This window comes from Podarcis bocagei, assembly GCF_964188305.1.
Source record: "Podarcis bocagei genome assembly, chromosome: 1".
NCBI classification, from domain to species: Eukaryota; Metazoa; Chordata; class Lepidosauria; order Squamata; family Lacertidae; genus Podarcis; species Podarcis bocagei.
Window position 1 is genome coordinate 117,361,329 of NC_138125.1, and position 15,857 is coordinate 117,377,185.

The 15,857-nt window shown below is 43.3% G+C and overlaps 1 protein-coding gene across 12 annotated transcripts in view; it reads left to right on the forward strand.

Moving 5' to 3' along the window:
* Positions 1–15,857, forward strand: part of ZNF385B (zinc finger protein 385B) — a 197,033-nt gene that overhangs the window by 107,170 nt on the left and 74,006 nt on the right. For all 12 annotated transcript variants that reach the window (XM_081178529.1, XM_081178534.1, XM_081178530.1 and 9 more), the window contains one exon: positions 15,711–15,853. In XM_081178529.1, coding sequence (XP_081034655.1) covers positions 15,711–15,853 — 143 coding nt within the window. The remainder of the gene's footprint in view (positions 1–15,710; positions 15,854–15,857) is intronic.

Below are 15,857 nucleotides of genomic sequence, written 5' to 3' on the forward strand. Positions count from 1 at the left end.
TAGGCTCTGTGGTTTAACCCACAGCGCCACCCACGTCCCATATGTTGCAACATAAGAAACAACAAAAGGAAAAAAGCTTTGTGGCACTTTAAAATATTGACAGCTTTATTGTGAAAACTTTTGCCACCGTGTCAAAAAAAAGTTGCCATCTCTTAATAATCTAGGCTACAGATTAATTAAACCTATGTTCCTTGGATTTGGTAGTGTGGTACATTGTGAAGCGAGGGGGCCTACATTAAGAGTGTGAAGACTGTTTAAGCAAGTTGCTTGGTTTTGTTGACTGAATTCTTCAAGCAGTCATGTAGTAATGCTGAGGGGAACTGGGTGTCTGGTTGAGGGAGTTTGGGAAGGGGTAAAATAGGAAAAAAGAAGTCAAAGTGATAAAATGGCCTTCATTTTCTTTTAAAAATTTAAGGAAGGTCATGCTGGATTCTCACTAGATTAGGCCACATTTAACATCCTAGTTTAGCATCACTAGATTAGGTCAAGTTTAGCATCCTGCTTCCACCATAAGCCAGTCAAATGCTTCCAGAAAGCTTACCTGTTTGGCAGAAAGATAACTGCCTCCTCTGTTGTTTGTCCCCCCCCCTCCTTCCTCTGTTCCTACCACCAGCCACTGGTACCCAATATGTACATTGCCACTAACCCCAGAAGCTTCATTTAGCTATCACAAATACTATCAACCCTACATGAATTACTGGTAACCCTTTCTAAAGTCAGTGGCCATCTCCACATCTTGTAGCAGCAAATTCTACACTGGATTTCATAGCAGTTACAGCTTGTACCAGGCAGAGGATGCTGCTACACCTGCCAAGCCAGAACTAGTTTGTCTCTACCTGGCTACAGTGGGGTAGGCATAACCTAGAGTGATGTCATTAGTCAATTATTATTGTGGTAAAGGTAAAGGTACCCCTGCCAGTACGGGCCAGTCTTGACAGACTCTAGGGTTGTGCGCTCATCTCACTCTAGAGGCCAGGAGCCAGCGCTGTCCGCAGACACTTCCGGGTCACGTGGCCAGCGTGACAAGCTACTCTGGCGAGCCAGAGCCGCCCACGGAAACGCCGTTTACCTTCCCGCTAGTAAGCGGTCCCTATTTATCTACTTGCACCCGGGGGTGCTTTCGAACTGCTAGGTTGGCAGGCGCTGGGACCGAACGACGGGAGCGCACCCCGCCACAGGGATTCGAACCGCCAACCATGCGATCGGCAAGTCCTAGGCACTGAGGTTTTACCCACAGCGCCACCCGCGTCCAATTATTGTGGTAAAGAGTACTTATTCAGCTCTCCTAAACCTTTGGCCCTTCAGATGTTGATTGATTCGGTTTTTTTAACAGTTCAGTATTTAAACTCATTCAGTAGTATTCTCTATGGAAGGACAACAGTGGAAAAATGAACTTTATTTGGCTTAAAAGAAAAATGCTTCCTTTGGTGCAGGGATACCTATATACTCATCCTTAAAATACAGTGGTACCTTAATTCGTTCCGGAGGTCCGTTCTTAACCTGAAACTGTTCTTAACCTGAAGCACCACTTTAGCTAATGGGGCCTCCTGCTGCCGCCGCGCCACCAGAGCACGATTTCTGTTCTCATCCTGAAGCAAAGTTCTTAACCAGAGGTACTATTTCTGGGTTAGTGGAGTCTGTAACCTGAAGCGTATGTAACCTGAAGCGTATGTAACCCGAGGTACCACTGTAATAAGCTGAGTTATGGTATAAGCATGTTTTACAGGGCTTACAAGATTTTGATAGTGAATTAGTAAAGTCTACCCGGTGCAGTAAATCTTTAAAAGGGAGAGGGGTTGTATGTTGAATTTTGACATAACAATGTTGTTAAAGTTTTGCTTGAGGGTTTTTTTGGTGTTTTTTATTTTTTAAAGGAAAACAAAAACATTAATTTCCTGCTTACTCTCCGGGGCTGGTACTTGAGAGGTTTAAAGGGAGAGAATAATGTGAGTAAATTAATATGAAAGTTTATGGTGAGCCCACAACCTTAAAGAAATGCAACCAAACGTAGACCTTCATAGGGGGTACATTGCTTGAGTGCCTGTCTAGTGACCTGATATTTCCTTCTAAAATGGCAGGACTTAAAAAGAGAGAGAAGGGGGGTTATCGCTTTTTTCACACACCTCTCTCCCAAGTTCTTGTAACTGAATTTCCCCAAAATTCAAGGTGTTGCTCATAAAGAAAATAAGGCTGCAATCCTAACCACATTTACTTTGGAGCAGTAGTGGAGCAACAAGAGGAATATTGCTTTGTTTCCCAGGCTTTGGAACACAGTGCTCCACTGCCACTCACCAGGAGAGAGAGGAAGGCGGGCAAGGCAGCACATTGTGGATGCAGATGATTATCTGATTGGGTCTGCCACTGTGCCCACACCTGTTGAGCTCCCAGCTGCCATGTCCTGTCCCCCGTCCCCCCCACCAGTAAGCAGAAGCTGGGAGAGCACTCGCACCCTGCTGGTCACTACTAATTTCAGTAGGAGCTATTCTTGGTAGGGTAGACAGGGCTATTAACAGAAACAAACCGGACAACGACTCTGGGAACATATACAAAACAGTGAGGAAGAATTCCAGAGACTTTATGAATACTGTTTTCTTCTGACTCCAAGGTGCCTCTCCTTTGGGGAAAAATAAATTCCAAGGACAGCTGTAACAAGAGACTTCAGAATGAGAGATGGAAATTGGACTGTGATTTAGTGTTTGAAGAAGGCTTTTCAATGCTGGGTTTATCCAAAATTTAGCACTTTTTAAGTTCTCCATTATTTCAGTGGGAAAGTTTGTTGTGAGAAGTAATTCTCTTCATAAAGCGTTTAGTTTTTACATTGTACTGTAATCAATAATGATGTTTTGCAAAGTGCCGTGCAATTGGCAATGATCCTGATTTTGCTACCACTGCTGGGAACTTCCCTGAGGGGGCTGCTCTGGCCAGCAGAAGTGGGGAGGGAACTTTTACTGCTTCCCCCTGCAGCACCCAAAAAATCTAATGCCTTTCTGTTGTCAAAACAACATAGTTATCCTTGTGCTGTTAGTTGAAGGATCAGGATACCCTTTTATCTTGTGAAGTAATGGAACTAACTGAATTGAAGCTGGGGAAACTAATTTCATTGAAGCTTATGAAAGTAATTTCAGGATCTTAAACCAAAGTTAAAGGATTTTTAATGGAAACAAACCTTAATATTTTAAACATGACTATAATCCTTCTGATACATTTTCATCATTTTCCATGGCATTTCATGCATTTTGTGCATTGAAGTCCAGAATCTGTTAGGGTCACCTTTCTTCCTTTAGATCTGCGTTGTAATGTGAGAGCTTTTAAAAGCAAGCAGATGTTTGATGTAATGTCTACAAGATAGCCCAGTTTTGAGCACATGGGTACAGAAGAATTAATGGGTGCTCAGATCTTTCCCATCTACAACACCTTTTCCATTTCAGTTCAGTTGGTTTGGCTAGTTGGTTGCTAAGGCAACTTTCAATGAATGCCCAGAGTGGCTTGCAAAATTAAACTTATTTTATATTGTGGGCAATTTACTTTATTATAAGAGTTTAAAATTGGAAGAAATCAAATCAGACAAAACTCTTCATGAAAACCAATATGCAGTATATTAAAAAGCCTGGGAAAATAAAAAGGTTTGTACCTGGCACCAAAATGACACCAAGGGAAGTAGGAGCCACAGCTGGGGTGACACCACCAAGTGGGCCCTTCCTCTTCCTATTGGATAGCATAGCTCCATGTACACAAAGACCACAACCCTTTTCACACATACTTAGAAATAAGTCCCCAATAATTTTAATGGATAATTTTATTCCCAAGTAAATGTATACAGTATTGGATCGCAACATATTTGTGCATGCCCATATGCAGAAAGCGCTTCCTTCCATTGAGCTGAATTTGAATCCATTCAAATCAGAGCACACATCAATCTATGAATTGTTTATGCATGCAGACGAGGCAGTTGCCACTAGGGATCATGAGGCTGGCAAATGCTAGAATCCCTAGCTGTGGTTTGCCTGGCCTCACTGCCATTGTGACAAACCACAGTTTACTGTGATATTTGAGCAGAGCCTTTGTGATAGAACAATTATTCAAAGTGGAGGGGCGGTCTGGAAATGTGAGCACCCCTGCTTGAATTATAATAGTTTCAGTCTGAGGTGGGCACAGATTGGGCTTTGAACTTGCTCAGGCCTGTTTTGGGATCACACCACATCGATAGCTCAGCGGCAGAGCGCACTTTGCATGCAGCAGGTGCCAGGTTCCCCAGGTTGAGCTCATTGCTGGCCAGTGCAGTGTACTGAGCTAGCTTGGCAAATGGTCGGACTCATTGGAACACAACTTCCAAGCATTTTGATGATTGCATGCCTGTGCCAAATCCAATGCAACCTTATGAGCTTAGGAGCCTTGATGTGAACAAAGGGCTTATGGTAACAGAGGTAACTGTTCCGTTTATTTAAATGGACGCAACCAAGAACTTCCTGACAGTAAGAGCTGTTCGACAGTGGAATTTGCTGCCAAGGAGTGTGGTGGAATCTCCTTCTTTGGAGGTCTTTAAGCAGAGGCTTGACAACCATATGTCAGGAGTGCTCTGATGGTGTTTCCTGCTTGGCAGGGGGTTGGACTCGATGGCCCTTGTGGTCTCTTCCAACTCTATGATTCTATGATTCTAAGTCACGTGTACAGCTCTTTGAGTAAAGAGAATTGCTGATCCATTTGAGTGAGTGGGTCATTCGGACACACAAGTGGTCTGTTGATAAGTGGATGGCTTTCCCCCCGCCCCACCATGCAACACTGCTTTTCTTCTACAGCCTTTCAGAATTGCATACAGAGCTCTGGGCAAAGGGCGATAGCATTTTGGCAAAAGCTATTGGTTCTTTTGCCTTGGATTTTGTTTGTAGGAGGCATTGCTGAAATAGGCAAAGAAGGAAAATAATCACCGAGGAAACTAATGCAGCAAAATAAATCCATGGCGTGTTTTAACTTAAAAGACTCTTCAGTCCTGGTAATTTGATGCCTAAGTAAGACAAAAAGTGAGAAATGTGCGTGTAAACAATCTTCTTTCTATAAAATAACTTGCAAGCTTAAAAATTGCTTTAAAGTGGTGGGGAGGGAATGACTGATGGAAGTATAGTCAGGATTCCAGTGGTGTTCATTCCCTGGACCGAAGTTTTTCAAGCACCCATTGCTGGAGCTCCCTGTACCCTGTGAAAAACCATTCCTGAACTCAGGAATGGCCTTTGATGTATCACGAGGACAAAATAGGACACAGGTTGCCATAACAGTTGCAAATTTATAAATAATTGTTATAATTTAAATAGAAACACCATGGCAGGGGAGACTTTCCAGGTCATCTGTACGCCTGCTCAGTCTGCTGCCCAGGTGTCAGTAGTTGGGGTGGGGACGTCAAAGCCATTCCCTGTTCTCTCTTATGGTTCTTTATCTTTAAACTGGGCTTGGACTGGAGAGCCCTTCAAACACAGTGTCATCCTCTGTAAAATAGGGCACGTTGACATCTTTCAATCCGTTCTTCTTGTGTGTGCACAGTCCTCTTTAGATTCCTAAATTTATAGGAAAATGTCAGCAATATATCAGTCATTGTTACAGAATACTACAGCTGTTCTGTAGTTTGGGGTGGTGTGTGTCTGGCCTGTTGGAATTTTGTAATGTTGTGTTTATTAAGCTGTCTTGTAATACTGTGTTTGGTAAGCTGTACTGAACTTCATAGAAAACGGAATGCAAATCTTGCAAATGAATATTTGCGTGCCCAAGGTTGACTAACAGTTCGAAACCGTCTGTATTTTACACACTAAATTGTCCTTATCATTAAAATGCTAATTAAATTGTAAACATCTGTTACATTCATAGTTATAATGAAAATTGGCAGCTACATCTTTCTTGTGTCGGTGTTCTTGCTAGCTTAAGTCCAATTTGCATACAAATTTGATTGGGCATTGGTGTAAATGTCCCTGACCTTTAGAGGAAATAGTTCTTGATGGAAGTGAATATAGCTGGCCCCTCTGGTTATCTTTAACCTGCTAGGATTGTCAGAAATGTTTAGGGAAAGAGGAGCAAACACTTGCTTGACAGTGGCCTCAGAGTAGAAAGAAAGGGTGCGGTGTTAATATATTTTGCAAGTACTGGTCTCATTCTAAGGCTGCAAATCTGTGCACATGTCTCCCAAGAGTAAGCAGTACTCAACACTGTGATTTATTCTAATGATCCTAAGCATGCATAGGAACACACTCTTGATTATTTAATCCGTGGCTGTCACCCACCTCCTGCATTTTTCACCCTTGCTCGTTACATTTTTTTGGTATGTTCTTGAATACAAAATTAGTAGTTTAGCTTGGATTTTTACAACTGCAGTGAAGTTGCTAGGAGACAGCTCTAGAGCTCTGTGAAGCTCTTAGTGGTAAAAATGGTTAAATATACTACAGTCCTATACATCAGTAGTGGAACCTTCAGACTCTTATTTTCCATCAGCCTTAGCCAGCTTGGCCAGTGGCTGGGAATGAGAGGAACAGTAGTCCATCCACATCTGGAGGGCCACAGGTTCCCCACCCTACTGTGCATTCCTGCTGAGTTCAATGGGAATAACCCCCAGATATACTAAATTGAGAGGGACGCGGGTGGCGCTGGGGGTTAAACCACAGAGCCTAGGACTTGCCGATCAGAAGGTTGGCGGTTCGAATCCCCGCAATGGGGTGAGCTCCCGTTGCTTGGTCCCAGCTCCTCCCAACCTAGCAGTTCGAAAGCACGTCAAAGTGCAAGTAGATAAATGGGTACCACTCCTGCAGGAAGGTAAACGGCATTTCCATGCGCTGCTCTGGTTCGCCAGAAGCGGCTTAGGCATGCTGGCCACATGACCCGGAAGCTGTAAGCCGGCTCCCTCGGCCAATAAAGTGAGATGAGCACCACAACCCCAGAGTCGGTCACGACTGGACCTAATGGTCAGGGGTCCCCTTTACCTTTTATGCTAAATAGAATTGTAATCCAAAACATTGGAAGGAGGGAGGTACCAGGCTTGCAAAGACTGACCTAAGCCATGACATTAGTGATTAGGAATCCATTGTGGTGGCCCTCAGGCTCTTGCTCCCCATTTCCTCCTCTTCTCATGAGAGGAGGAGACCAAATACTTTTTTTAAAGAAAAGAAGAAGCTGCAGTTCTTCATTTAAAAAACAACTTTTCCTTAGAACAAACCACTGTTCCCCAAGTTCCTACAAAATGTTCTAGTTCACACATAAAGTTAAACCATGGTTTACATTAGTGACTCCTCCACTCCCATCTTCTCCTCTCATATGGCCAGGAGAATGGCATCTGTGCTTTCCAAGAACTTCAGCTTATAATGATATCATTACATATCATCACACACAAACTAGGAGTCCTGGTTTAAAACAAGCCAGATTCATAAGTAATGTTTTAAAGTTATCTTGCTTAGAAACTGACCAGAGGGTATTTTTTTTTAACAATGATCCTTGGTTTCAACATCGTGCTAGGCTAAGATTCTTGCAAAGCAAAACTGTACTCTGCAGAAGCCCTCCTCTTGATCACGTGGGACGGGGAGAGGACAGGAGAGTACACAAGCCTGAGATTTCACTCATGAAGGCTCATCTGTGCTAAACCATTATATGCAAATATTACCAAAAGTGGAAACTTCCATTTTCCTTCTCTCATGCATGAAGAAGGAGAAGAGAGGATGCGATGCACATACATGTTTGTAGCTCTCCATAGTACATTCCCAATGACCTCTAAACCATGGTTTGGGATAACCTAAGAACTGTGTCCAGCTCTCACCTCCATATGGAAGTGAGAGCTGGACCATAAAGAAGGCTGATCGCCGAAGAATTGATGCTTTTGAATTATGGTGCTGGAGGAGACTCTTGAGAGTCCCATGGACTGCAAGAAGATCAGACCTGTCCATTCTTAAGGAAATCAGCCTTGAGTGCTCACTGGAAGGACAGATCCTGAAGCTGAGGCTCCAATACTTGGGCCACCTCATGAGAAGAATTGAGGGCACAAGGAGAAGGGGGCGACAGAGGACGAGATGGTTGGACAGTGTTCTGGAAGCTACCAACATGAGTTTGACCAAACTGCGGGAGGCAGAGTAAGACAGGAGTGCCTGGCATGCTCTGGTCCATGGGGTCACGAAGAGTCGGACACGACTAAACGACTAAACAACAAGAACTGTGTACTTTGACAGAATGCTGTTGGAACTGTATTCCAGCAGTGGGTTGGGCAGACCCCAAAGTGGGTGAGTACAGATACCCACACCTCAAACATACATGTAATCACACAAACATAGACATACCATATCTTCTCCCTACTCAGCTGATCTGTGTAGAAACAGGTGGGTTGTTTTCTTTCAAATTGGAGCATGCTGGCTAGAGAAGTTCAACACACGCACACACACCCCAAGATGTGAATGAAAATTGCATCCTCTCTGCTTCTCAGCCGATTGGTCTAGATCACCTGAGGAGTTGCAATGCACTCAGGGTGGAGGTGAAAACTGCCTATTGCTTCAGCCAAAGTGACAGCTGTCAGTTTTCTTCCCAGCCAAAGGGAAGGTCAAAGCCTCCCCATGCAGCACTCAGGATGAAAACTGGACCACCTCTGCGCCTTAGTTGGATCTCTACTGTTCAGCTAAGAAGTGGCGAGGGTACTGCTTCCATCCCAGTGCTGGAATGAGAGAAGCCTGGCAGGCTGGAGTAGGGGTCCACATCCCTAGTCTGTTTGTTTCTTTATGGTCCTTGCCTATATCTTCTCGCCCAGCATGACCTTAAAAGCAGGTCGTTTTAAAATATGTATATAAGAATAAGATGGACAAAAACCATAAAGCTGAGCCAATGAGTCAGTATTCTCATGTCAGTCTTACCTAGAGCCTGTACAGACAGAATTGCTGGCTCCCTCTGAATACTGGCAGCTACAAGAGATCAAGAAACGGTGACAGGAAAGCAAACTCCCAAGGAGCAACCAAAGTGCTGCTTCAGGACACATTGGCACCAATGTCAACTGCGTCTGAGGCTTTTTAGGGTTCCCAATTAGCCATGATTTGAAGCTGTGGTTGTGAGTTTGACCCTTGGACTCTTCTCAGGCTTCCGTGAGAAGGCCTACTCAATGTGTGCACAATTCCCAAGCTGTGTGGCAAGGCACACACACTGAAGTTTAGAGGGGGGGGAGGTGTTCTGTGGCTGTCAGATATTCAGGGATCACAGCATTATGCCCTCTACGCTATTATGTATCATTTTTTGTTTTGTGGGAAGTTTTTCATTTTGAACGCTGATGGCTTCAGGCTAAATGCTTTTTGGTATTAAGTGCTCCCTATTTGCTCAAGTAGTGCTGAGTCATGGGGAAATGCTAACTCCCTTGAGGTTAGAAAGCACAGGGGACCTACAAATGGAAATTGTAAGGGTGCTTAAAAGGTAAAGGTAAAGGACCCATGACAGTTAAGTCCAGTTGCAGATGACTCTAGGGTTGCGATGCTCATCTCGCTTTACAGGCCGAGGGAGCCGGCGTTTGTTCGCCGACAGTTTTTCCGGGTCATGTGGCCAATATGACTAAGCCGCTTCTGGCAAAACCAACGCAGCTCACGGAAACACCATTTACCTTCCCGCTGGAGTGGTACCTATTTATCTACTTGCACTTTTGGGGGTGCTTTTGAACTGCTAGGTTGGTGGGAGTTGGGACCGAGCAACGGGAGCTCACCCCGTTGCAGGGATTCGAAACACCAACCTTCTGATCACCAAGCCCAAGAGACTGGTTTAGACCACAGCGTCACTGGCATGCTTACATACCAGCAAAATTCAGGTTGCACAACTAAAGTTAATTTGATACTCTTGTGTAGCAAACTTGCTCCCTTCTCAGTGTCGCTCCCTTCTCATTCCCATGCCATGGCCCCTGTTGTTGTGCTACCTGCCTTCGCTTTTGTTCCTCTACCCAGCTCTGACTTCATGCAATTCCAGGATTGTGACGCAGCACTGGGGCTGTGCAATGACATTCTATTATACAGAGCGATAAACAATTGATGAGTCTCAGAGTGTACTGACAGACTTCAATTTGACAATAACTCTAACATCCAATTGAAGGAAAGAAATGTAATTAAATATAACATGTGGGTATTGTGCTGGACTTATGGTTAATTACTCAGAGCGAGCTGTTAAAGCTTTAGACATTTTCCTCCAGTTTTCTTTTCCTGCTTTCCCCCCCACGTGCAGATTTACAGAGGATGGTATTTGCATGTTAGAGTGCCTTTAGCAGTATTTTTTTGTATTTATGAATACACTTGAATAAGCTCCTGACTTACAGATAATTAAGCACAACTGTCAACGTGCTTCTCTGGGCTTATGCAAACTACAGGCACCGACTTACTTAGAAGATTTTAAAGAAAGTTTTCCATTCAGTAAACAATGGGGGAGGAAAGTTGGATTGTATTTTTTGCACATTATCTGTCAGGATAAATTCCTCATAAAGTAGAAACACAGCCAGCCGGGTAGGGACATTAACAACAGTTTGTGATTATTCACTTTGTCAGCCACGTCTCATGCTATATAGTTTTCAAAATACTAGTAATCTCAGTGCCTAAAAATAAGTGCAAACATGAGGCCTGAATGACAACACAAACAACAAGGACCAAGGTAAGTTGCACAAAAGGTGGGGCAGCAGCTCTGCCAGAGATGGCTCAGCCTTAAGCAAGTCCTTGTTAAGCCATGTTGACCAGGTACTCAACAGCGTACAGAGCATGAGAGGAAGAATGAAGGAAAAGGGAAAAAGGGGGGAAACCACCAAAGAGGTGGTTCCAAAAAATGGAAAAGGGGGGAAACCACCAAAGAGGAATTCAAACAAATAGTCAGCACATGTAGACACAAAGTCAGAAAAGCTAAAGCACAGAATGAACTCAGGCTTGCTAGAGAGGTTAAAAGCAACAAAAAAGGCTTTTATGGGTATGTCTGTAGCAAAAGGAAGAACAAAGAAACAGTGTGGTCACTCAGAGGAGAAGATGGTGAAATGCAAACAGGGGACACAGGAAGGGCTGAACTCCTCAATGCCTTCTTTGCCTCAGTCTTCTCCGATAAAGAAAACAATGCCCGACCTGAAGAATTTGGAGCAAATGAAACACAGCCCAGAATAACTAAGGAGATAGTACAAGAATACTTGGCTAGTTTATATGTATTCAAGTCTCCAGGGCCAGATGAACTGCATCCAAGAGTATTAAAAGAACTGGCAGATGTGATCTCAGAACCACTGGCAGTCATCTTTCAGAATTCCTGGAGAACAGGCGAAGTCCCGGCAGACTGGAGGAGGGCAAATGTTGTCCCTATTTTCAAAAAGGGGAAAAGAGAGGACCCAAATAATTATCGCCCAGTTAGTCTGACATCAATACCAGGGAAGATTCTGGAGCAGATCATTAAGCAAACAGTCTGTGAGCACCTAGAAAGGAATGCTGTGATCACCAATAGTCAGCATGGATTTCTGAAAAATAAGTCATGTCAGACTAACCTGATCTCGTTTTTTGACAGAATTACAAGCCTGGTAGATGAAGGGAACGCAGTGGATGTAGCCTACCTTGATTTCAGCAAGGCATTTGACAAGGTGCCCCATGATATCCTTCTAAAGAAGCTGGTAAAATGCGGTCTTGACTATGCTACCACTCAGTGGATTTGTAACTGGCTGACTGACCGAACCCAAAGGGTGCTCATCAATGGTTCCTCTTCATCCTGGAGAAGAGTGACTAGTGGGGTGCCACAGGGTTCTGTCTTGGGCCCGGTCTTATTCAACATCTTTATCAACGACTTGGATGATGGACTCAAGGGCATCCTGATCAAATTTGCAGATGACACCAAACTGGGAGGAGTGGCTAACACCCCAGAGGACAGGATCACACTTCAAAACGACCTTGACAGATTAGAGAACTGGGCCAAAACAAACAAGATGAACTTTAACAGGGAGAAATGTAAAGTATTGCACTTGGGCAAAAAAAATGAGAGGCACAAATACAAGATGGGTGACACCTGGCTTGAGAGCAGCACATGTGAAAAGGATCCAGGAGTCTTGGTTGACCACAAACTTGACATGAGCCAACAGTGTGACGCGGCAGCTAAAAAAGCCAATGCAATTCTGGGCCTCATCAATAGGACTATAGCATCTAGATCAAGGGAAGTAATAGTGCCACTGTATTCTGCTCTGGTCAGACCTCACCTGGAGTACTGTGTCCAGTTCTGGGCACCACAATTCAAGAAGGACACTGACAAACTGGAACGTGTCCAGAGGAGGGCAACCAAAATGGTCAAAGGCCTGGAAACGATGCCTTATGAGGAACGGCTAAGGGAGCTGGGCATGTTTAGCCTGGAGAAGAGGAGGTTAAGGGGTGATATGATAGCCATGTTCAAATATATAAAAGGATGTCATATAGAGGAGGGAGAAAGGTTGTTTTCTGCTGCTCCAGAGAAGCGGACACGGAGCAATGGATCCAAACTACAAGAAGATTCCACCTAAACATTAGGAAGAACTTCCTGACAGTAAGAGCTGTTCGACAGTGGAATTTGCTGCCAAGGAGTGTGGTGGAGTCTCCTTCTTTGGAGGTCTTTAAGCAGAGGCTTGACAACCATATGTCAGGAGTGCTCTGATGGTGTTTCCTGCTTGGCAGGGGGTTGGACTCAATGGCCCTTGTGGTCTATTCCAACTCTATGATTCTATGAAGGGAGTTTATTTGACAGGAATGACCATTTATCTAGTGAGTGAGATTTAAAAGAGCACTCACCAGGGCATATAAAGGTGCACTTAAGAGGAGCCCTGCAGGACTAGACATAAGGTCCATCTAGTCCAGTATTCTTCTCCCACAACCAATTTCCTTTAGCCCTGGAAGTAAAACACAAAACTCAGCTAGATTGGCAAAGAAAAAGTGATTTATATGCGATATATCATGGTGCCACCAGAGGGCGCTGTGGAGTCCCATTTTTCTCTACCAGTTTCCCCCCTGTTTAGATTTATAACGCATTTAACTGAAACACTTCTTTGACGTGTCTCGACCCAGACTTAGTGGTGATTGATTGATTGAAATGAGATGGGATGCCAAATCAAGTTATATAATGCTCCAGCATACACAGAACCGAAACACCAAGAGATCTGTGGGGACTTGGCCTTCCCCTTGTTGTTGCTTTGGTGAAAGTTTTATTCTGTGAACCGCTCTTGAGATCTTGTGATGAAGGGTACATAAATTCAATAAAGAAATAAACGAATAAAACTCATGGAAGCATTAATATATTAGCATGTGTCAGAAATAATATCCCCAGGGCATACTCTCCAACATTTCTCCAGTGAAAACAGGGATGTCCTGTTCCATTATTATTATTATTATTATTATTATTATTATTATTATTATTATTTATATCACTTATATCCCACCCATCTAACTGGGTTGCCCCAGCCACTCTGGGCAGATTCCAACATATATAAAAACATAATACAACATTAAACTTTAAAAAATAGTTCCCTATACAGGGCTGCCTTCAGATTTTTACTAAAGGTTGTATAGCTGGTTATCTCCTTGGCTTGGGGGTTGCATAACTCTGTACCTTCCAGTATTACTCTGATGAAGATAGGGACATCCTAAGGAAAAGCAGGACATTCCGGGATCAAATCAGAAACCAGAACGGCTTCTGTAAATCCAGGACTGTCCCTGGAAAATAGGGACACTTGGAAGGTCTCACCTTGTGTTATTTAATCCCTCGGAATGTAAGATGTGGATGAGGCAGTGAAAGATTCTGAGGCCAGGTATGGAGCGTAGGCGAGTACAGTGGTGCCCCGCAAGACGAAATTAATTCGTTCCGCAATTTTTGTCGTCTAGCGAATTTTTCGTCTTGCGAATCACGAAATCCCATAGGAATGCATTGAAAATCAATTAATGCGTTCCTATGGTCAAAAAAAGTCGAAACAAAGCCAAATTTGGTACAACAACAGTTTATTAACTGCTCTTTAAAGGCACACATACTGTAAAGAGCAGTTCAAAAACTGAAGGGAAAATAAATTAACTTTATAAACAAAACATGTCTTTGTTTTTAGACAAAGGAAACAAAGCCGCGAGACGTTTTCGTCTTGCGAAGCAAGCCCATAGGGAAATTTCGTCTTGCGAGGCAAATCGAAAACGGAAAAACCTTTCGTCTAGCGAGTTTTTTGTCTTGCGAGGCATTCGTCTTGCGAGGTACCACTGTATTCAACAGCCCTTTGGGATCCTATGAATAGAGCAGGGATCGCTAACCCTTTTAGACTAATGGGCACATTTGGATTTTTGAGCAAGGGAGGGAAAGGGTACCCATTCTGAGCACTTCAGGGCCAAGGGAGTGGCGGTGGTGAACTTTGTGGGCACCAGGAGAAGATCTGAAGGGCACCAGTGCACTCATGGGTGCCATGTCAGCAACTGCTGGCATAGAGTTATTGAGGCAAGTATCACAGTGGAGACATCCGTCCGCCATCACTATCAGAATGGAATAATAAGTGATTTGTACAAAGGAGAATCTCTGCTTTGGCTTTGTGATGTGTGCAACTTTTATAAAATGGTGCTGATGTATCTTTAAGGAACAACTTTTTTTGTCCTGTGTAGCCTGTAGAATATGAGCTGTGCGTGTGCAGCTAGGAAAGAGCAGCAAGCCTGCTTGTTTTGTGTGCTCCTCCTGCTTCTTCTTAAACATTTGGCCTTTAGCCTTCAAGTAAAGTCAGTTGATGCCATATAATATATTTGGTGTGTAGCCTATACTTAACAGGCTTGACAAGTCATGGTCAGGTAAGTTGCACGTACAGAGGGCACAATTTTTAATATTTTTTCTGGAGAGCCAGAATGCTTGAGGCTATGATTGGGCTCTCCGTTTTATCTTCGTGCTTTGAAACAATCTGTTGGAAGGTGGAGGAAGACACCCGTTTGATGGAAACGTAAATTTGAAGAGCTTTTGTGGCTGGCAGTTTTGAGGAAAGGTAGATCAGTTGACCGAAAACTCAAGAAGGTTTGGCATAATGAGAAACGGCAGTATATTACTTCCTTATTAAAACAAGAATTATAGAAAAACATAGGGAGAAGCATCCAGTAAAGGATTACTGGATGAGACTGATGGGAGTTGAGGTTGTTTTGATGAGCTAAGTGGGAAAGATAATGAACTGGGTGGTTTGAACTGAAAAAGCAGATGGATTATGAAGCTGTCTCATTGCTTGTCAAACTAATATAATTGATTCATAGACTGAGGTTGTAAGGGACTATGGATTAGAGTGGGATAATTTATAGTAGTGCATTCTTTAACCTTATGTAGTTATGACAGTGCTGTGATAAATATAAATAATTGTAATAAAACCTATTTTTCATATGCCTGGTTTTAATAATTAGCAAAATCCTCAGTTGAATGTGCAATTAATTTGCATCATCTAAAAATCATGTGACACACATACAATGTAGAACATCATGCAACATGTACTTCTTAAGGACCTTTTTATGAACTGAAACTTCTAGCTTTGGTTGCTGGGGCAAAGTTTCTCAGTTTTGCAGACTCCAAACAGTTCTGATGATGTAAAAGTCCTTTTTGTTCTTTATGAGGACAAATTGCATTCATTCTTACCACCAAATGGTGATGTTTAGGTTCAAACAAAATTCACCAGTAAGGATTAATGTCTACAGTGTGGATTAAAGTGGGGGGGGGCTAATTAAATAAATCTTTCTTATATATAAATATTTTTCTCTCTGCAGGCAGCACGTGCCACACAACTACGCTCCCTACCCTTGTCCGCACGCCTACGCTCATGATGCAGCCCTCCCTGGATATCAAACCATTTATGTCCTTCCCAGTGGATGGCAGTCCTGCTGTCGGACTTTTCCCAAATTTCAATACCGTGA